The sequence below is a fragment of the Lampris incognitus genome, chromosome 21 (genome assembly GCF_029633865.1).
Source record: "Lampris incognitus isolate fLamInc1 chromosome 21, fLamInc1.hap2, whole genome shotgun sequence".
Taxonomy (NCBI): Eukaryota; Metazoa; Chordata; class Actinopteri; order Lampriformes; family Lampridae; genus Lampris; species Lampris incognitus.
The window spans coordinates 7,998,957-8,022,258 of NC_079231.1; the positions used below are offsets into that span (position 1 = coordinate 7,998,957).

The window sequence follows — 23,302 nt, forward strand, 5'->3', positions numbered from 1 at the left end:
CCAAAGTAGTGCGGAGAGCTAAATTCTCTGCAGGAAATAGATACACAAATATATCTTTATTGAGTCTAAAATGCCGAGTTGTCCTGTTGTGCCTTCATGCGCCAAGCTCAACAAAACGTCAACGAGGGAAGGTGTCAAGTTGCATGTCGACTCCAACGATCTGCCAGCACGCAGGCTGGATCGGGCTTGCTTTTATTAATTTTCACAAACACCTGCATGCGCAAACATGCAAACACATTCATACCCAGTCATCCAAGCACACATTCTCTCCTTTACAAACACCCATACACATAATATCACCGTATCTGATATGTGCCCACATAACCACGTAATCCATCATAACACCTCTACAAACCTTGGAAGTTGCACATGTGAGTAGATCTGATATTGATGCAGAGGAGCTCGGTTATTACTCCATTCTGCACGTCAAGGCTGAGTGGTAGGCTGACTACCGTGAACATCCCACAAACTGCAATTATTTCTTTCTTTTACCTATTAACGAGTTCATTTGATTAAAGGGTTTATTTATTTATCGAGCTCTTGGTCATGGTTTAGGACGGAACGACCTCGCGACAATACGTCCTGAACGTACCCCGGAACGCACCACTCCCGGAAGTTGGAGGAGCGTGAAACCGGAAGTTGAGCCCGGAGAAAGGAAAAAGCGGACGCAAACCTATTCATTGATACAAACCTGCGAAATAACATCTTAATAAAGACGTTCAGGTAACGGTGTTAAAACGGGTGATTCAGTAGCTTGCGATAATCTATATCCGATATACCTGAAAATCCAGGTTGCTGTTTTTTTTTCAATCGCTATGGCGAGCTGTGGAAGGCTAGCGTATCGGCTAACTGAATTAGCAGCGCTTTGTTACAGTGCGGTTATCTGCACATCAGTGCATTTTAACCTGATTTGTGCGGACGAGGCGATATGCATAGTGTCATATCATCATGTCACCCCCCCCCCCACCTCAATCAGGTGGTGTCATTCTTTAAAAGGGTAGTGAACTTTAGATTGCGTTTTTGAACTGAAAACATGTTGGTGTGGACCTAGGATTTTAGAACAGTTTTGACCTCATAAATTCATCACTGAACGACACGCACCACTCTGCCGTTTTGACGGGGGGGGGGGGATCTGTTATCTTGCCTATAATCTAGTATCTTACTTGCGGAGAATAAGGCACATTGCGATCACACCCCTCCGAATTCCCCATGTACTAGTTGGGCATTGGGTTTGCACCGTCACTTCAGAGCAAGACCGTCGTAGGTTTCACACGAATGTCTGTATAGCTCTCCTCCCACTATCCAAATGCAGAAGGTTGTGAATGTTATAACATTTTGTTTGACCGCAGCAAATTCGTGATTCTCTTAAACGGGTCTGAATGTCAACTGAGATTTTATAGTATGCATGTTTAGTCATGAATCTTCTGTTAATTTCGAGCTTGCATGTGGAAGAATCTTTTTTAAATGACTGAGAATCCTGCAGATGTTATCGCTAATTATGCTGGCTTTTAAAAGCAACTATATTTGGCTTTTTGACCCTCAGATTTCATAAATTTCTTGAGCTGAAATGAGCGCTGCTGTCCCCAACCACCGAAGGACCAAGCCTGGTGGTAAGTCCGCCTGTCAGTCTCTGGCCCTCTTAAAGCCCCCAGTGTTCAATGAGATGTCAAACACAAAAGTCAGGGACCTGCAGTGTCACAAAGAATAGAGAAATAATACGATTTTTAATGTGTGTATAAGGTAATTAAAGGTAACTAAATTAATAAGGGTTGTTTTAACACATGGAGGACATGTCCATATCCCCTCTCTGTTTTCCTGACCTGAACAAACATACAGTGATAGCTACAGCTGTAATTTTGGTTATGTAACATATAAGAAGAAGCACTGTGACCGGTGCCAGAGAGCCCAGCGATGTCAATCAACCCTTGTTCTTCATCCAGGCATTAAGCCTGGGGCTGGGTCTAATGGAGTCGTCGGACCCACGTCCCAGATTCCTGGACTGTCCCAGACTGCTGATGACGGCACCCCTGTGCAGAGGATCAGCGGTCGGCGTGTAGGGATATTTGAGACAGATTCAGATTATGTAAAGCTTGCCAAGCAAGGGGGACAAAAAGGTAGGAATTTGTTCATGATATCACTGTAGATGTGTTTGTTGTGTGTAGGCCTACCTTGTATAAATAATCTTGTTGCTAGTGAGTTTAAATTGGGTTTCAGTGGATATGAGAGGTCTGCCATCAGAAAAATGGGACATATATTCTCCAACACATTAAAAATTTAAGTTTGGTTACAGACAAGCACATACTACAAGTTTTTCAGAGGGATGAAAAAACAGTTTTTTAGATAGAAAAATTAAAGGTATATTTAACGTCCAGGGTGTCTCCCTGCCTGCTGCCCAATGACTGCGGGGATAGGCTCCAGCATCCCCGCGACCCTGAGAGCAGGATAAGCGGCTTGGATAATGGATGGATGGATGAAAATATCTACATCACCTAATATTATTCAGTTGTCTAATTTGCATGTTATGGAAGTAATGAAATAATTTACCAGAAATAAAGTCCAACTTGCTGTTGACTATTGCGGAAATTTTTAAGATTTTTGAGTGATGATAACTGAAATATTTAGTTTTAGATAAACAGGTGATTTGAGGTGAAAAGCTTAATGTTGTTCATTCATTTTCTCTTGCTGCTCACTCTGTATTGCAGGCATTCTTTCTTTACTTATTTGTTTTATTTCATGGTGAAAACCGTTCTGGCTTGTTAGATTAGGAACTGCAACTGATTGATTGGCTGATTGGCTCTTGTCCTTACCCAGACTAAAAGTGCTGATGGGAAAGTCAGTGCTGAGAAATTGAAACAATGGGAGCTAACACATTTGTTAGGAAAATGGAAATTAGCCAAATTGCTGTGATTTTTGATCATCGTATGAGTTGTTCAATGCTTTCAAATGCAAATATTGAACAGGCATCTCATCACAGTGCGTGTTATCAGTCAACCTGAAATGGAGGGTTTCAATTAAAATCTGTCACTACATTATTAGCTAGAAATTGCAACATAATGTATTCACTTACCAACACATAAACAAATTTCTAAGATGTTTCCAAATATTTGATTTAGGTATTTAATTGCCGTTTGCCATTGTTGGTCCCTTGTGAAATTAAGTTCATGTTTAATCACAGAACTCTGCTCAGATACTTGCATACCTAATGTATTTGTCAGGAATGTGATTTTTAATTTTGGTTTTAACCTCGTTTTGATTGTCATTCCAACCCACTCTCCAACCGCCTCCCCACAGGGCTGTTGAGCCATGATGTAGACCCTGACGCCAAACCTGCGAAAGCTTACAATCGTCCTGAATGGTTTGGCAATTCTGATCCTAACAAGTAAGAACATTATATACACAGACACACGCACATGCGCGCGCGCACGCACACACACACACACACATATACACGCATACATGCACACACACACTAAAAGAATCCTGCATGATATGCTGTTATCAGCTGAAAAACAATTATCTCCTAAAGATTTAACAGTACAGAATATGGAGAACAGCAAAAAGTATTGAGGAGGGACAACATTTAGTGTTAAAGGAACACTATTTAGTCAATTGTGAGGAAGAAATTGTGTATTTGGGCAGTGAAACAGTAAGTGTATCCATCCTGGTACTGCTAAATATTAAATGTTTAAAAAAGTAATTTTACTACTGGTTACTTATAAGTACCAATGGAGCAGTCATAAATATCTCTTTTCAGAGTGGCCGGTAAATACCAGACATTCACCATCTAACCGTCACTGTTTAAATGTGCTATGTGTAATTCTACTTGAATCCTGATCTGTATTGATCAGCCACTTGAACAACAATAGATCAAAATAGACAAGACAAACACATGTGAAAGGAAAGAGAAGAGATACAGCACATTTCCCAACATCTTCCAATTTGGAACACAATCAGTAGATATCAGGTTGCTGTGTTTTGCTTAATTTGCTTTGGACTGTGTGTATGAGCCAAGTGTTTCGGGCCTGGCATGTCAAAGAACAACAAAGCCACTCAGCTGTCCTGGCTACCGTGCAGAAATCTGGGAAGTAGGGAGCTGTGAGACATTTTGCGTTTCAATCATTCAATCATCTTGAAAGCCTTACTGATATTTAGCTGTCATAATGTTTCAGGAAAGCAGAAATATTACACATAGCACCTTTAACCTTGCAGCTGGACTTGTTGGGGGAAAAGAAACCTTGAAGGCATATCTGTCTAAAGAAATGGTAACCAGTGTCTATCTATCAATCAAACCTCAGATGCCACAGTTTAGAAGACGCAGTGCAGAAGGTGGTGGTGGTGGTGGAGGGGGGGTGGGGGTTGGCACAGAGACTTTTCCAGTACGTAGCTGGTGGTGTGTTCCTTCCCTGTGTTACAGTGGTTTTGTAATTACAGCGGAAGCAAAGCAACGTCTCCCGATGGCGCGGCGGGATCAGCCAGGCAGCCCCTCACTGCCCCGTTTGGTACCGATAACTGTTCCTCCTGGGAGAGAGAGGCTGATAGGTTTACCCATGGTAAAACAAAGGTGAATCTGCCTTACTAGTTGCTCCTCCCATGCTGACGCCATGTCCTCCATGAAGCATTATTCTTTTTTTTTTCTTTTTGTCCTCATTACCTTCCTTTTTTACTCACCCATCTGTCATCTGAGTTGGATTCATCGACACCTTTGTGGCAGATTTGATTTTAAATTATTATTTTTTTTCCTTTGGCTTTGGGGTATTTGAGCTGAGACGGCTTGAAAAGGTGTTATTTGCGTCAGATAAGGTCATAGCGCCATGCTTCAAAACAGCCTTCCACCACACGAAAAACAGAATAGTCATCAAATATCCTTTATGTTCTTCAGCTTTTCTGTCTGTGAAGTCAGCTGTTGGATCAAAACGAGACGATTTAAAGAAAGAATGTAGGAAGAAATAATCGAGCTCTTATGTTCTTATCAAATTAGGTGCTCCTGCAGGTTGAAACTACTTTATTGAGAGAACTGGCAACAAAAGAGGCGTTAAAGCAACCATGAAAGTTGCAGATAATCTTTAATAATAGGTTCATTAACAAAATTATCCATTCTGAAGAAATAGTCACCACTTCATGCAGTCTTTTTTTTCCCCCAGAATTTAAAGAATGGCTTCTGAGTCGTTCTTGACAGCAAAGTGAAAACCGCCCTTCTGTGATCAGTGTATGAGCACACTGATCCAGTTTTTGGATTTAACAAATTCACAACACTGGTGGGTTTGTGGATGCAGTGCTTCTGTGGACCACATAATAACATTTACAAGTCCGTCCTTAGAAGTCCTACCAAACCCAGCGAATTATCTGAAAGGCCTGATGAGAAGGATGGCGGGTCTTCTCTGAAAGAATCATGTTCTGGTCCTCATGACGGCAAATGCTGTCCTTAAAGACACCGGGTTTCGAGCGGTTTTAGGGATGCTGTGACGTTACTAACCCGTTGAGAAAAGTGAACGTCCATCTTTTAAAGTAATATATGTGGATACAGCTTTCACACAGGTTGCACATTGGAGTAAACTCTATTAATCCCCATGAAGAAAATCTCTAATATCACCCTGTGATAGTAATCAGTTTGTGAGCACAGTGAGTGGACATAAATAATCATAAATAAGTGTTATTTCTGAGCTGGATGTTTGTCCAGGACATTGTTTTTTTTCTTCCAACCTTTTCTACACTGCATGACTAACAATCATCTGTGGTGTCGCCAAACGCTTAGATGAGAGCTGTCATCATTCCATTCTGAGAGCACAGATTTTCCTTTTCTGCCATGTCACCCTGTGTTGTTTATTTTTTCATGTGTGTATGCATGCGTTCCTCACACGTTAAACTGAATTAAGGGTTTGTAGAGGTCTAAAGATCAGTCAGGGATCAAATCCTAGGAAGACTTTGGGTCACAAAGAAATTGGCGTTGACTTTTGTCAGTGATGGTAGCGCATGTCAGTAAGTACGTTTACGGGGCGTCCGGGTGGCGCGGCAGTCTATTCTGTTGCCTACCAACACGGAGAACACCAGTTCGAATCCCCGTGTTACCGCCGGCTTGGTCGGGCATCCCTACAGACACAATTGGCCATGTCTGCAGGTGGGAGGCCGGGTGTGGGTATGTGTCCTGGTCTCTGCACTAGCGCCTCCTCTGGCCGGTCAGGGCGCCTTTTTGGGGGGGAGGGTAAACTGGGGGGAATAGCGTGAGCCTCCCACATGCTACGTACCCTTGGCAGAACTCCTCACTGTCAGGTGAAAAGAAGTGGCTGGTGACTCCACATGTGTCAGAGGAGGCATGTAGTATTCTGCAGCCCTCCCTGGATTGGCAGGGGGGATGGAGCAGCAACCGGGACGGCTCGGAGAACAGGGTGATTGGCCCGGTACAATTGGGGGGGGGGGGGGGAGTTTTGAAAAAAAAGAAACTGTCAGCGCCTTTGTCTAATTATGTTTGTCAGGACAAGGTTGAAACTGGAGTAAACACAACACAATAGAGATGTTTGCCAAAGATTTTTTCCAAATTTCTATTTGTTAGTGCATGTACACCTCCTGGTTAGGTTTCTTTTGGCTTCTTTTGGCTACGCATGTGAAAAGGGATTTAGTGGTGCTTATAATCCCACGGGTGCCGAAATGGCAACCCACTTTAGAGGTGTGTTGAAATAAGCTCTCGGTCTTAAAGCCCGGTAAGTGTTTAGCTCTGCACATGAAGATTTCACAGGAATATCCTCTTGTTTTCATCTGGAATGATTATCCTACACAGACGCTCGACTAGTCCTGTTTCATCTGGACCTCGGTAGTCCCATACTTGACACTATCGACCTCTCTGACCCCATAGGAGTCGCCGGAGAGCCCCTCCAGTGAAATGGAGGGCCTGACCATAAACGAGACCAACAAGTACAAGAGAACGTGAGTATCTGAGATGAGATAAGCCAGCGGTTCTCAATCCAGTCCTCAGGTGCCACAGAAGAGTTATAGTGCCCCCCATTGGCTGTATGACCGCTCAGAATGGTCAGCCGTCACGTTATGTGTTGTTACTGACATCAGTGGGGATGTTGGGGATTCATTGCCGGTTCAGTGGGAGTCCAAGTTTAGCTCTTATCGTTTGAGTTGATCCATTGACAACATCCGTGCAAGATGGCAGCCGTTCGGTGCTGTTGTCTACGCTTGTTTCTAGAAAAGAGCGTTTTATGTCTCGTATTCTGTCTGTTGACTAAAATAAAAACTTGTTTAAATAATTATCTTCATTAAGTTTGGTGTGATTCAGAAGTTTTTAACTTGAATTGTCGCTACATTAGGAGCTGTTGTAGATGAGAGCTGGTCTGGTCTGGTGTGTATGTGAAATGTTTTGATGGTTGGTGTGTGTCACTGAAATGTGTGGTCATAATTTTTGTTGTCTTGGCATCTGTCGTTGGTGTTTGTGTGTATAGATTCTGTTATTGTTTTTCATGGATGTTTGTCCTGTTTTGATGGTTGGTGTGTGTGTGTGTGTGTGTGTGTGTGTGTGTGTGTGTGTGTGTGTGTGTGTGTGTGTGATTGATTTGGTGGCCGGAGTGTTGTGTGTGTGTGTCAGTGTTTTGATGAATGGTGTGTTTGTACACACAGCGACTTGAATTCCTCTCTGTTTTGTCACATTTGGGGAATTTAAAACTGATTTATTTCAACACAGAGTCCACACACTGTCAGAGGACAAGTGTGGGGTGGACTTGCTGTTGTCCTAATGTGTTGTCCTTTTCAGGTCCTATGACAAGAAGGCTCCTCCGGTCAGCATGTCCAAGCTGCTGAGTTTCGGCTATGTGGAGGAAGAGAAAAAATCTCCCAATGATGACGACGCTTCAAGTATGACTGAAATATTCTTTTTCTTTCTAAAGACATACAAAGTTGAATTTTTTTTACCTTTTATTGAGCCAGCCAGCCAACTGTCAGCTAGCTGCCTTGTACAACCACAACCTGGGTGCCACTAAATTGCTCCATTGGAGCCACTGGGTGTTAGGTGCCTTGCTCAGTGGCTTCTTAACAGTAGTTCACCTGCAGGTTTTTTTCCAAGACGGAATCCAAACCAACAGCCAGCTCCCCTTTCCTACTGCCAGGCGTCCGTAACCTCAATCGGAAAACATAACTGAGGCCTAAAGCCGAATATTTGGACAGCAGTGACCCCTGGTTATGAGGGATTTGCACCCCTGTCTCAGAGGAATGAAAACAGATGGTTCTTTTTTTTCTTTTTGTTCTTTATGATCCCCCATTACAATGCACTGTAAACGTCACATTGCTGCAGAGATGCAGGTTTTCTCTGCTCCGTAAGGAAGAGGGGAGACCATTGCAATTACAGTTTCGACTTGATGTTCAATTTCCAACGCAGTGCCTCCTCTAGCTGTTGGTTTTTAAATCTTCTGACAGGCCTGTGTCACTGAGCTTACAAACCAGTGGGTTTTAACGCTCCGTCATTTAATCAGAGCTTGCTTATTGATGTTATGATTGTTAAATATATATATATATGTGTGTGTGTGTGTTTATAATGTTGATATATATATATATATACATATATATATGTTATTCCAAAGAGCTTCATTGGATCAGGCCAGTTGTTACTGAGGTAGGTTTTAGCCCAACATTCGGATTTGATGGAAGATGCATTTCCTGTTATTTCAGTTGCAATACCAACTTTGGGGAGGTGGGGGTGCTCTTTTCTGTGTTACAGTAGCTGCAAGGCATACCTGGGTAGAAGTCAGTAAAGTTAATCTGTCAGCAGCTAACAGTACAACAAATGTGCGTCCGACTTTTAAGTTGTGTTTGTTTTTCAGGCGTGACCTCGGAACAAACCAGCACGGTGGCGACGGAGGACGTCGAAGACCTGGAGTAGGGAGGAAGGGCTTTCGTCTGGAGCTGGGTGGGTGATGGGGGGTGATTGTGCAAACACTGGTCATTGTGTCACAAATTCACAAACACAACACCCCTATCTCCTCTCCCGCCCCTCTGGTGTTCACTGACATTTATTGTATATCCATCAACTCTTAGGTTTTGTACTCATGTTGACGCAACGGTACCATGCTCTTATTTGCTTTAATTTTGAGGATATCCTTGTGGATTATTTTGTTTTGTTTTGTTGCGTACATCTAATAAGGTCTCACAATATTTATTCTGTGTTGTTCTCGATTGGAGAGACGAATTGTACACAGGGTCGAGAGCTGACACGTCCAGTCCACAGGCTACAGTAGTCTGACTGCTGGCCAGCATCACCGGGTGTTTCGCCTTGTTTTATCGGCCAAATCGATATTTTAGAGTGTCTACTGTAATCTAGCAAATGTATCTGGTAGCGTCGGTAAACCTGGACCGGGGTGTAGCCGTCTGGCAGCGTCGGTAAACCTGGACCGGGATGTGGCTGGTGGCTGGTGTCAGTCTCGCTCCCTGGTTGTATGAAGATCGAGTCGGTTAATTTGGTGTTTGTGCTTGACGAAGTGTGGTCACGGTGGTGTGAATTGTCGTTTGTGTCCTGAAGGAACGGTTGGTGGCTTTGTATGTGTTTTTCAGCAGTGGGGTTGAATATGATCACATGTTGAGACAGCGATCCCATGGGTGAACAACACACTCTAGTGAGCACGCTGACCTGTGCTTCGTTTGGTAAAACCGGTGTCTCTGCCAAAATGGACTTTTAGGCTTCTAGGCTTTCTCTGCTCCGCACATATTTAGATTTTCTCTCATTTAGCATCTTAGCAGCTTGCATCATTCCAGGGGTCAGACATGTTTTATGGACATTCACATACCCAGGTCAACGTATATATTAGAGATGGGGGAGGGGGATCGATTCAGTTACGCATCGCGATTCTTTTGTGCGGCGATTCATGTCACACTGACTCCAAAATCGATTTTATATATATATATATATATATATATATATATATATATATATACACATTAAGCAAATGTAGCGTTTTTGTTTACTTCTAATTTTAAGTTAAATTTTATGTTGTGGAAATGCTGCCCTTGGTTTTTGAGGGGGGACATAAATGTCATGAAAAGCAGGCTACATTTACTTACTCATGTTCAGTTCACTTGTGCAGCTGTTGAATACAGCTTTCAAAATATTGGAAAAAAACGAATCGACTCGGGATATATACATATATATATATATATATACACACACACACACACACACACATATATATTTGCGATACTTACAGAATCGCGATACAAATGGAATCGCCACCTAGGTATCGTGATAATGTCGTACCGGGCGGCCCCTGGTGCTTCCCATCCCTATTATATATATTTTCAAAATATTGTAAAAGGATATGTAAGTGGGGTTTAAACAGGTACTGAATCATGTCTGTCATTGCCATGTTCAAGTTTAAACCGCCTCAGGCAACGCTGTGCACGTGTGTGACAGGATTGCACTTTCCTTGTTTTAGCAAACTCATAAAGCTCCAGAAAAAAACCAACATTGGAAGGTATAAGAAAAGCACAGACCGCTGCAGAATAACACTAAGAGTCAGTTTTGGTGAAATACCCTCCAAAAGGGTCGGCGAACATGTTTTCAAAGTGCACTCTGAACATGCCAATCTGGCAGTTTTAATCCTGATCATCCAGTGTTGACAGTTTGTAGATATCAGTTAGAGAGTTGTTGTGTTGTTTTTATTAACGTGCCCCCTGACCAAACTATCACCACGACCACAACCTCATATCGTAGCGTGTCCAGGAAAGAAGTGTGGTGAAGCATTCCATGTTCGATGCTTTTTATTAAAATGCAAGGGGCGTATTCTACCGATGCATCGATTATGCATGCGTAAACTACATCTGGTAGCGCCGAGGTTTCCAGGATGAGCACACCGTGTTGTGTGCAGAACAACAAACGCATTGTGGATGAATTGTTGGTGTTAATCCACCAACGTTGCAAAATGTATCCTGGATCCAGCGGCTCCAGTGAACTGATTTGCCAATTATCCAGGCGGGGGGGGTCACCGAACATCTCACCCCGATGTGAAATATGTGCTGCAGCTTCGACTCCCACGTGAAACGTTTCCATCCTGAAGAAACAGACCATAAAGTGCTACACATGTGGTTGATCAGTGGTTTATGCCTGTGTAATTGATGAGTAATTAATCCGTGTTTTGCCTCAGTTGTCTCACTACACATTGCATCTGCGAGGGAACGATTCTGCAGTACAAGATTGTGTATTTAAAAATGAATTAACCCTTTGATGTGTTGATTACGAGCTCGGCGCTGGTGAACTCTGCATACATTATGCACCAGTTTAGGGCGCGTCTTTGTAAATGCAACTGTGTATATCTGGATTTGGAAGTTTGTGTCAATTTTTAACAATGTGCCATTGCTAATATGTGCTGAAAAGTGATGCAAAATGTGTTAATGGGCCATAACTTGATGCACACAGCTGTGTTGTGAACGAAGCCCTCGATAAGACTGCAGGAAACGGTGAATGTATCACGTAGCGATGATGATTGCTTTAAGATTTTACTTCGATCAGGTCATCCATGGACACTCACTTGACAGCGACTTTCCTCAGTCTGCCAGTAAAGTCGGCTGCATTTCCATGAGTACATTCCTTTTCTATAGTGGTTCTCAATCAGATCCTCGGATACCAGTTATTCCGGCCTCCAGTCAAGGGGGACCTGAGGACCTGCTTGAAAACCACTGAAGTAATGCGTTAGGAAAGCCTCCATGTACTTTTTTTTTTTTGCTCACCATAATCAAGTTGGTTTTAGCCTGTTGTAAAGATCCTACATTTTAGTTTTAAAACTCAAATATTAAACACAAACCAACTGAAGAGGTTGAAGAAAGACGCAACCTGTAGTGAGAAGAAATCCACTTAACGACTTAATTGTAAGATCCTGTTTTCTCGATGAGTGCTGTCAGAAGGTCGAGTGAATGATCACTGAAATAAATTGGCATGTGCATGTATGTACTTGGTTGTGCTGTTTGTTTCACTACGTTATTTCACCTGACTCCACCGGGAACTACACAGTCCAGGGAACCATTTGGGATATCCAGAATTTCTCTCAGGGATTCAAAATGAAATGTGATCAGGGTCCATGACATTTCTCTGGGAATTTGACCAAAAGTCTGTAAACTTTTCTATGATGAAATATTTCTGGGGGGGGTGGGGGGGTTTGCATTTGCAGCCAGCCAATGGTCGTCGGCCTGCCGGCTGCATGGTGCTGCTGCAAGCGTCTCGGTTTCCTCCTCCGCTGCACGGAGGCTTGCACTTGCACCGGAGTGAACGCGTGGCCCGGTGCAAAAAGCTTATCGATCGCACCCGATCGGTTCCGATATCTGAAGGAGATAATCCATCGCCGCATGGTGACGTCACGCAGCCGGGTGGGTGCCGCGCGTCACGGTTGACGGGGTGAACTCCAAACACGCCGAATGGGAAATAAACTGAATCCGCGAGGGGGGGGGTTGCACGGGACGAATCGCGTTTGCGTTTGAAACGGCGAGCGGCGGCGGGGGAGGAGGAGGAGGAGGGGGGGGGTTACGGTCACCGATTCGTTTCGGCGCGTGAAAATGTAGCTGTCCGGGCGGATCGGTGGACGGATGCTTAACTGGACGGAGCCAGCTGTGGCCTGCTCGTAACGACAACATCTGGCTGGTAAGTTGCGCTGACGGGCTCCGCTTTCGTTTAACAGCTGCAGCCCGTTGGATGTGATTAGGCAGCGCCAGCAAGCGGCGTTATAGGGGGAGGGGGGGCATTCTCACAACTGTCTGCTTTAAAATGGTCAGTTGCTCGTGTTGGGACGTTAGGTATCAATGCAATGTGGTCTTTTTTCTTTTTTTTTTTAATTGCCCTGCATGGTTGACCTCGTCCTTGGCTCGCCAGCTGCAAGCGGGGCGCGAGTGACGGATGCGCGTCATTGATTGACAGCGTTAATAAAAGCGCACACGAGCGAGGACAGTGTCGGCAACCAAACCCAACAAAAAACGAAGGTGTCACCACGGTTTGCACGATGCATGCTCTGCAGGGATCATACCTGCATGAGTGACAATGCATGACTGGTCCTACCCGCCAGTGCATCGGCTTGACCGGCTTTTGGTAACGTTTTCTGCAGGGTCAGAGGAGAAGAGCGGCTTTGCAACCTCCCGGTTCCGGACGACAGAGGAGATGGAGGAGGGGGACGGAGAGGGGGAAGGGCATCTGCCGGCGAGAGAGGGGCCAAGTGGTTGTAGCCTTCAGTCTGACACCTCCGCCACCACCACCACCACCACCAAAAACCTCCTGGCTTCTGTCAAAGAGCAGGTAGGGGGAGACTGCTGCACTCCCCTTATTTTCTGTTTATCCTTCTCCCTTTCTATCTTTTGCAAGGCTTGCTCCTGATTCTCACCCCTATTCACGCTGTCACCCACTAACCCCCCCCCCCCCACACACACACACACACACACCTCCTTTTATCTGTTTTTCCTAGAGCTTTGCTCTTTATTACAGTGATTTTTTTTACCCTTCACAACATGGGGGTCTATTTCTTCCACTCTTAATTACATCTTGCCGGTGGCCATATTCTCAACTGAGTCCCTCCCTGGGTGTGTGACTCCGAATCAGGCACGCTGCTATATATAGGCCCACGCTGCCCAAGAGGAGAAGCTGCTCTGTTCCAACAGAAATGTCCTGTTCCGTGGTGGCTGACGGACAAAACTGTTGAGACTTTGCACTTCTAAGTTGAACACGTTGTGGCTGAGGTTATGGAAAAGACTATATTATGTTATGTTATGTTTGCCATTGCGTAGCTCGGCGGTGGTTGTACTAGTGCAGCCCCCAGCTGTGAATGTGCTTGATGCTCATTATGTGAATGATCATAATTGGGGAGGATGGCAGCAATGGAAAATAACAAGCACGCTAGTCAAAGCTTTTTCCATGGGGGAATATAAAGGTACCAGAGGCTCCAGTGGAGGATTGATTTGTGACAGTATCATTAGGACGGTAGCACCAGCTCTCGGATTCCAGTGGGATTTTTCACCCCCATGCTTGGCAAGGGGGTAGTTTGTCCTCGCTAGCTTGCAAGGGCCTCAATCTGAATCCAGGGGTTAAACCGGCTTTGTCCATCTGGTTACATCACTGCCCTGGTCAGCGTGTCCGAGGTGCCTAATACATAAACTGCTGCTGTTTGACATCTGCCTGGATTAAATGATTGCGCTGTCTTTTATTTTTTTATTTTTTTATGATTTATTCTAAAATTTACTTATTCATTGGAATACGAGGGCTTAGGGCGGCCCACCCCGTCGGTCTGCCGTGGTTCTCGTGTTGTCGTTGTTTGGCTTCATCGGAAGTAATGGATGGTCGGGTTTAGGGGCAACAATTCAGAAGAAGAATGTAGTCGTACTGTAATATACAGTTTTGTGTCCAAATGAGTGATAATGAGAATTTATGACCCAAATTTTCTCACAAATGGAGGACTGGGATATTTGAGGGGGTTATTTGAAAGCTAGTTTTGGCTTGATGTTATACTTAACAGTTCAATATAATTAAGCTGAATTGGATTCTTAAACGTGGTACTTTTGTACAAATAAGCAAACGTATATATACACCGATCAGCCAAAACATTAAAACCACCTGCCTAATATAATGTAGGTTCCCCTCGTGCCACATAAAACAGCTCTGACCCGTTGAGACGTGGACACTCCACAAGACCTCTGAAGGTGTCCTGTGGTATCTGGCACCAAGGCGTAAGCAGCAGATCCTTTAAGTCCTGTAAGTTGCGAGGTGGGGTCTCCGTGGATTGGGCTTGTTTTTTTCCAGCACATCCCACAGATGCTCGATCGGATAGAGATCTGGGGAATTTGGAGGCCAAGACAACACCTTCAACTCTTTGTCATGTTCCTCAAACCATTCCTGGACAATTTTTGCAGTGTGGCAGGACACATTATCCTGCTGAAAGAGGCCACTGCCGTCAGGGAATACCATTGCCATGTAGGGGTGTACTTGGTCTGAAACGATGTTTAGGTAGGTGGTACGTGTCAAAGTAATGTCCACATGAATGCCAGGACCCAAGGTTTCCCAGCAGAACAGCAGAACATTGCCCAGAGCATCATACTGCCTCCGCTGGCTTGCCCTCTCCCCATAGTGCATCCTGGTGTGATCGCTTCCCCAGGTAAATGACGCAAACACACCCAGCTGTCCACATGATGTAAAAGAAAATGTGATTCATCAGACCAGGCCACCTTCCTCTATTGCTCCATGGTCCAGTTCTGATGTTCACATGCCCATTGTAGGTGCTTTCGGTGATGGACAGAGGTCATCATGGGCACTCTGACTGGTCTGCGGCTACACAGCCCAATAACACGCACAAGCCGCAATGCACTGTGTCCTGACACCTGTCTATTATAGCCAGGATTTACTTTTTTAGCAATTGGAGCGACGGTAGCCTTCACTCTCCACATGCATCAGTGAGCCTTGGGTGTCCATTACCCTGTCGCTTGTTTACCAGTTGTCCTTGCTTGGAGCACTTTTGATAGGTACTGACCACTGCATACCGGGAACACCCCACATGACCTGCCATTTTGGAGATGCTCTGACCCAGTCTTCTAGCCATCACAATTTGACTGTCAAAGTTGCTCAGATCCTTAGGCTTGACTATTTTTCCTGCTTCCACCACCTCAACTGCAAGAATGGACTGTTCACTAGCTGCCTACTATAACCCACCTCTTGTCGGGTGCCATTGTAACAAGATAATCAGTGTTATTCATTTACCTGTCAGTGGTTTTAATGTTTTGGCTGATCGGTGTCGTTATCACGTATGTTTGCAATTGAGGTTCATCATATTGAACCTCAAAGTATAACATCAATACAATATGATATTAATATACTAGTATAATATCAGCGGAAACAGCAGCATCTTTTCTCAACAGCTGAGCGAGGCTGAGTATGTCATGGTTATCAAGGATGTAGTCTTGATAAACCCCGAGCCTGCCAGGCTACGATTCGATACAGCCAGTATTCAAAGGAACAATACTGACGGGCTCTGGGGTTGGTGTCACTCGATAACGAACTGAAACACTTTGTGAGTGCAGACAAGAGCAGTGGCCAGGCCAAGGTAGTGCCCAGCTGATACCAGACATTGCCTGGTGCCGCCAGGCACAGGACTGTTTAGAGCTAGGCAAGCTTCCAGAGAATCCCTCGGGGTGATGGGCACTGCCACCAATGTGCCTCTCCTGCCCCTCGTGGGATGTCTTACACTGCATGGCTCACACAAGAAGTGCTGTGTCTTCTCTCTTTGCTGTTTGTCTCCAAGGCAATCTTACAGCAGTCACACTGCCACATCCCAGAGATGTAGAGAGTTGCATCTATGTAGAGAGATGTCTTTATATGGACTGATATGTATATTCTACTGTCTGTATGTAGTGATATTTTATTGTTATTATTATTATATGTATAGTCTGCTGTCTATATGTGATAATATGTATAGTCTACTGTCTACATGTATAGTCTACTGTCTATATGTGGTGATATTTTATTGTTTTTATTATTATATGTATAGTCTACTGTCTACATGTGCTGCGTATGTGAGATTGTGTTCTCTGTACCGTGTTCCTCAGTATAGGGCAAGTGAGCTCTTCGTGTTGTCTCTGCAGCAATATGAAGGGGAGAAACTCCTCTTAACTTGGTGTAACTGACGCGATTCTGTGATCAGGCAAACACCAGGATAGCATGCAGGCTTCATTCTGCTGTCAATAAACCACACGCAGATCACAAACGCGACGTGACCAAGACGGTGAAAACCATCTGACTGAGAGTTTTCGAGGCAGGGTGACCCAATTACACCAAGCGCTTTTGTTAATAGACGTAAGCGAAGGAGGAGGAGGAGGCTGTGAGCGGGTATTATTTATCTTTGATAAACTTAAAGGATTCCCTCGGAGTGTTTGCTTTTTTCCCCCTCTCTTTCCCTTTTGTCTTTGCTAGTTGCATTATTCATATTTCTCAAACTATGAATCAGTAGACGGAAAGCGCAAAAGACTTATTCAAGCCTGTTTCCGTTTGATATTTTACTGAAAATAACAGATACAACCTGACAATATTACCAACCCATTGTGGATTTTCACAGATGGACTCTTGTCTTTCTAAGGATGCACACCAGTGCTAATTAATTATTTAAAGCTACAGTCTTAAATATTTACATGCAGAGAAATGTCCTTCTGGACACTTTCAATTGTTGACGAATTTGAGAGAATACCTAACGCACAAACATTCATATCATTAAAGCTGCTCGTTTTTTCTCCCTAATTGTATCCGGCCAATTACCCCCACGCTTCTGAGCCATCTCGGTCGCTGCTGCACCCCCTCTGCCGATCCGGGGAGGGCTGCAGACTACCACATGCCTCCTCCGATACATGTGGAGTCACCAGCTGCTTCTTTTCACCTGACAGTGAGGAGTTTCGCCAGGGAGACGTAGCGTGTGGAAGGATCACATTATTCCCTCCAGTCCCCCCCCCCGAACAGGTGCCCTGACTGACCAGAGGAGGTGCTAGTACAGCGACCAGAACACAGACTCACATCTGGCTTCCCATCGAGGTTAAAGGTGTCAGCAGCTCTGTCCAATGCTAAACCCCCTCCTTCCAACCTAACCATTGAGGAAAGGAAAGCTGTGACAGCCCTGAGCAAGAATGAAAACATCACTATCCTTCCAACAGATAAGGGGAGATGCACGGTTATCCTCAACACAACAGACTACCACGCCAAGATCACGTCATTACTCACCGACACCTATGAACCGCTGAGACGCGATCCAACTGGTGGGTACAAGAGGAGAATAATAGAATACCTACAGAAACTACAGAAAGGTGGAACCATTGACCGGATACAATACTACCGTCTCTACCCACAAGATAACATTCCATGCATATATGGATCCCTAAGATCCATAAAGATGGAGCCCCCCTCAGGCCCATCGTCAGCAGCATAAACTCGGTCACGTACAACATTGCCAAACATATAGCCAACATCTTGACCCCTTTAGTGGGCAAAACACCTCACCATATCCAAAACTCCATTGACTTTGCGAACAAGGTCCAAGGCGTAAAACTGGAACCGAATGAAACCTTGGTATCCTACGACGTAACCTCGTTATTCACCTGCATCCCAACCATGGAGGCTTTGGAAACTGTGAGGCAACGTTTCCTACGTGACAACACCCTTCACAGTAGGACCAACCTCAGCCCAGACCAGATTTGCCAACTACTGGACTTTTGCCTGAACACTACATATTTCCAATTCAGGGGCCAGTTTTACAGACAGAAACACGGCTGTGCAATGGGCTCACCAGTATCGCCCATTGTGGCCAACTTATATATGGAAGAGGTAGAACACAGGGCCCTGAACTCCTTCAGAGGAACACCTCCGAGCCACTGGTTCAGATATGTGGACGACACATGGGTCAAAATCCAAACACAAGAGGTGCAAGCGTTTACCAAACACATCAACTCAGTGGACAAGAACATTAAGTTCACAAGGGAAGACGTAAAGAACAACAGTTTGCCCTTCTTGAACTGTGATGTCCACATTGGGGAAGACCGGAGCCTCCACATTGGGGTTTACAGGAAACCTACACACACAGACCAATATCTACTTTTCGACTCACACCACCCTCTGGAACACAAACTGGGTGTCATCAGAACTCTGCAACACAGAGCTGACAATGTGCCCAGCAGCACTCAGGCCCAACGGAAAGAACACAAACACCTGAGGGAAGCGCTAAAAACCTGCAGCTCCCCCAGTTGGACCTTTGTGAAAACTGCAACACGTTCCAGAAAGACCAACCAGGTGAGCAATGAGGAGGAGAGGAACAGAAGGAATAACATAGTCATCCCGTATGTTTCTGGGGTCTCCGAGAAACTCAAGAGAATTTTCAACAAACACCACATCCTGGTATACTTCAAAACCCAGCAACACACTCCGACAAAGACTGGTTCATCCCAAAGACCGTGTACCACACACCCATAAAAGCAATCTGGTGTATGCTGTACAATGCAATGAGGATTGCACTGACCTATACATAGGAGAAACCAAACAACCACTACACAAACGGATGGCCCAACACAGAAGGCCAAACTCCTCAGGACAAGACTCAGCCGTCTATCTACACCTAAAGGAGAAGACACACTCCTTCCAGGACAGCAACATACACATTTTGGACAGGGAAGATAAATGGTTTGAAAGACGGGTGAAGGAAGCCATCTATGTGAAACTGGAAAAACCATCCCTCAACAAAGGAGGTGGTCTGCGACACCACCTATCTCCCACTTACAATGCTGTCCTTTCATCCCTACCCAGGAGACTCAAAAGCTTAGCCTCCAAGAACAACAGTCGGTCACTAACGGCTCCAACGACTCATGACCACTGAATAGTGCACTAATGAAGTCGAAACTAACACCTCCAACGACTGTCGTTGCTAAACATCGGAACACAAAAGAGCCATTGACATCAATAGCTCTGATAACGACTGTCGTTGCTAAACATCGGAACACAAAAGAGCCATTGACATCAATAGCTCTGATAACGACTCCAAAGAGGCTAAATATCTGAGTTTCATCACCAGCCAGTCAGACTAGCTTGGTCTAGTCAGAAAGGCACGAACTGATGAAGCCTCTTGGATGAGAGGCGAAACGTCTTCATGGATATATAACCAAGTCCAGTTGCACTTGATTCAATTCCTTTGGATAACCATGACCTGGATGAATGAGAACATTCACAGACGTGTAGACTGTGGAGTCCTGGCCTGACATGTTAGCTCCCCTGTGTTGTGCCGTCCTCTTGGCCAGCATCTGTTTGGTTTCCCCGATGTACAAGTCATGGCAATCCTCCCGGCACGTAACAGTGTACACTATTTTCTTCTGTTTGTGCCGGGGGACCCGATCCTTGGGGTGGACCACTTCTGGCACAGCATATTTTGGAGTTTGAAAGCAACTGAGAAGCGGTGTTTGAAAATACATGTCTCAGCTTTTCCGCCACATACGGAATCACCACTGTTTACGCTTAGACAGCTGTTGTCCTTCTCCTCTCTTCGATCAGCTGGTGCACTGTTTGGGTGTCTTCGTGGCTTTGACAAATGCCCAGTTAGAATAACCACACTTAACCAGGGCCTGTTTAATGTGGGATTTTTCCCCTTCCCCAGCCGCTGTGTCAGTGGGGACGTTGTAAGCTCGGTGGTACAGCATAGGAACAGCACTGCCACAGCTTCAGGACATGTACACCACCCGTTGCAGAAGGAAGGCCCTAAGTGTCATGGAGGACACCAGCCACCCAGCACATGGTCTGTTCTCCATCCTTCCATCAGGATGTTTACACACTGCAATAAACATGAGCTTAAATACAAGAAATTAACACTGAATTTAAGAGGAAAAGTATTTAATACTAGTGAAATTATCTGTCCATGCAGCAAGATCATTTTACTTGACAAGAAATCTTAAAATAAGTTCGTTCCAGTCTAGAAATAAGTAGGCTCAGATGAGTGTTCAAAGGCTTGAAATAAGAAGAAAATGCTGGTTTTTAGATCAAATTACTTCAGATCAGACTTGCTACAGCACAGTAATAAGTGAAATACACTGAATATTAGCAAATAATTCTTAACTCAATTTTTTGCATTCTTAGTTTTAGCACACTGAAAAGGAATAAGAAATCAAATCACTAATTTAAGTGGAAACTACTTAATACTAGTCGAGTATGATTATTCCGTTACTTGAAACAAGTTGGCTCATCTTGAAATATGTAGACCCAAACTTAAAACTAGTCCTTAATCCCAGAGCATACATCTTTAAAACAGGAAACTTGATTTTACTGATATCATAACCAGGACAAGTGAAATTTCTGTCAGCATTTATTGACAACTCTTTCCAAGTTTGAGCAGTGAAAATCAAAGCGTACTTTAATTTTGTGATAGGTGAAGCATGGGCCATTGAATAAAAATGTACATATATATATATATGTGTGTGTGTGTGTGTGTGTGTGTGTGTGTGTGTGTGTGTGTGTGTATTATAAGCCTTATGTCATTCTTAAATCAAGCAATTGAACTTGAGTTTGTGTCACTGAATCTTGAAACAAGTTATTTTTTGTGAAAGAGAATGGTACAAGTTGCTTCTCTAGCTAATGTAGCTTGTTTTAACAATAAATTGCTTAATTGTAAGATTTCCTGACTAATTGAGGCACAAAGGACATATTCATAATCAATTTAAGAAGATACCATGAATTCAAAGATAGAAACTAGTAAATAACTTTTAAAACAAGATAATTAATCTATTTCCTGAGCTAAGATTTTAAATCTTGGCAAGCACAGAAGAATTTGCAGTGAGACAAGGCGCCTCAAAAATAGTTTCTACCCCCAGGCAGTCAGAGTAATGAACAGTAGATGCCTAACATAACTTCATAACTTGTTTTGTGGGATTTCTGATTTCTTGTTTTTGTTATTTATTGTATCCTTATATATATATATATATATATATATATATATATATATATATATATATATATATATATGTTTTAAGGGCTGAGAGAGCCAGGGCTCATGCATTTCATTGCAGTTGAAGAAAGTATATGGGACTTTTATATGTATACTTGAACTTATGTTCAATTATAGAGTGATATGGTCTAGCTGAAGGTCATGTTGCGATATTAGATGGAGTGTAGAAGTGTACATTTAATGATGATAGGCTGGAAAATTGGCGAATAGACAATCAGAATCACTTTGATCACCTTGTGCAGATTTGGGTTCAGTCAAATGTCGATTTTGAGGTGGAGAAAGGTGAGACGTGGTGTGATTTGAGTGTCACCTGACTCTGCCAAAACCTCTCTCTACCTATCCCCTATTGTGTGTGTGTGTGTGTGTGTGAGTGTGTGAGTGAGTGAGTGAGTGAGAGAGAGACTTACATGAGCACCTGCTTCAGTAAATCTGTAGAGCTGTGTATCTGAGAGGGTCAAGGACCGTGTCATTTGTATTGATTGATTTCAGTCCATCACATTCTGGTTCATCTCTGGTTAACCTCTCCACATCGGCTGGCTTTGTTTGCACACACCAAGTGTAGGAGCCATTTGGTCTCATCTTGTAAGCACTCAATTGGTCCACATGTGTCACTGTAATTGCTATGGGCTCACAGCAATGTAGGTGGGAACATTCAATCAGGTGATAGGTGTTGCTTGACGGAGGGGAGCATAGTTTTTTGACCACTTCGCTGCTGCAGGCTACGCTAGGCTGGCAAGCGATACAAGTATACATTTTGAATATTGGACTGTTTATGATGTGTGATGTTATATAGATTCGTCGTGGTGAGTAATACATATAGCGTTTCAACTTAAAGTCTGAACGTTATTTCATATAGACCCGTAACGCGAAGTGGCTACAAGCGTGTCAATTAGGTGCCTGTCTAGCAACCCCTCAGGGGCTTTAAGTGTGGGCTGTCTCTACGCCAAGCATCCATACTAACAAATGCACAGGAATCTGTATCGGTGACCCTGTTGTGGATAGGATGGATCAGTGATGGGCAACCATGTGTCGTGCTTGTGCAGGTTTTCATACCAAACAATTACACCACCGGGTGACTTCGTTCATTAGCACACCTTGAACTAGAAAAGGAGCCGCTAATTGGTGAAATATGTGTATTCATGGCCCTCCATGCCACATGGTTGTCTGCCTCAATGTTAGATCACAGTTGTTGGACATTTGGTCGGAGTCACCTCCAAGATAATGTCGTTCTCTCCATCTTGCCGTAGGAGCTCCAGTTTGAGCGGCTGACTCGGGAACTGGAGGAGGAACGGCAGATTGTGGCCAGCCAGTTGGAGAGGTGCATGCTGGGAGCAGAGTCCCCGGGCGGGGACAGCAGCAGGTAAGAGATGGCAACGCGAGTTGCCTCCGTTTCCGGCGTTGTCATGACGACCGCCTGTGACAGAGCCCCGTTATCCAAGCCAGTTAAATGAGCCACTCTGCAAAAACGGTCATCTCAGAGAAAAACACTCACAAACTCAGAAACACAGGTTTTTTATTCGCTGCCTCCACGATTAATGATGTTGAGATAACTCAATATTTGGGAAGGTGCTCTTCTTTTTTTTCTAAATGTAAAACTGTAATCGATTCACTGTTGTCAGGCGAAAACTGCTTTGTGTTTTTCAAGAATGAAGAATGGTGTTTTTTCTCAGGTCTCAAGCCCCAGCGGTCATAAAACTCAGCACATAAATAATCACATGAATTTTAAATTCAAGTAAGATGGATAAAAATATAACAGCTGGGTTTTTTTTTTCCTATTCTGGTGTGGACAGTCTGGAGGAGTATGATTTTTGGAGGAATTAATTTCCTGTTCTTACCAATTTACA

At 44.1% G+C, this 23,302-nt stretch overlaps 2 protein-coding genes across 2 annotated transcripts in view; both read left to right on the forward strand.

Moving 5' to 3' along the window:
• The first annotated feature begins 632 nt into the window (after positions 1–632).
• Positions 633–11,922, forward strand: c21h7orf57 (chromosome 21 C7orf57 homolog). The gene is made up of 8 exons (XM_056301382.1): positions 633–723; positions 1,544–1,610; positions 1,941–2,114; positions 3,292–3,379; positions 4,432–4,561; positions 6,848–6,918; positions 7,748–7,848; positions 8,811–11,922. The coding sequence occupies exons 2-8, from the start codon at positions 1,568–1,570 to the stop codon at positions 8,867–8,869; spliced, it is 666 nt and encodes a 221-aa protein (XP_056157357.1). The 5' UTR covers positions 633–723; positions 1,544–1,567; the 3' UTR covers positions 8,870–11,922.
• A 1,198-nt stretch (positions 11,923–13,120) lies between these two features.
• The window catches only part of LOC130131276 (plakophilin-4-like), a 51,416-nt gene continuing 41,234 nt past the window's right edge, over positions 13,121–23,302 (forward strand). The window contains exons 1-2 of the mRNA XM_056300900.1: positions 13,121–13,255; positions 22,706–22,818. Coding sequence (XP_056156875.1) covers positions 13,121–13,255; positions 22,706–22,818 — 248 coding nt within the window. The remainder of the gene's footprint in view (positions 13,256–22,705; positions 22,819–23,302) is intronic.

Coding starts and splice junctions, on each gene's coding strand:
- c21h7orf57 (XM_056301382.1), top strand. CDS start 1,568: ATGAGCGCTGCTGTCCCCAACCACCGAAGGACCAAGCCTGGTG. Junction 1,611..1,940: donor CCGAAGGACCAAGCCTGGTG/GTAAGTCCGCCT, acceptor TTCTTCATCCAG/GCATTAAGCCTGGGGCTGGG. Junction 3,380..4,431: donor GGCAATTCTGATCCTAACAA/GTAAGAACATTA, acceptor TTGTAATTACAG/CGGAAGCAAAGCAACGTCTC.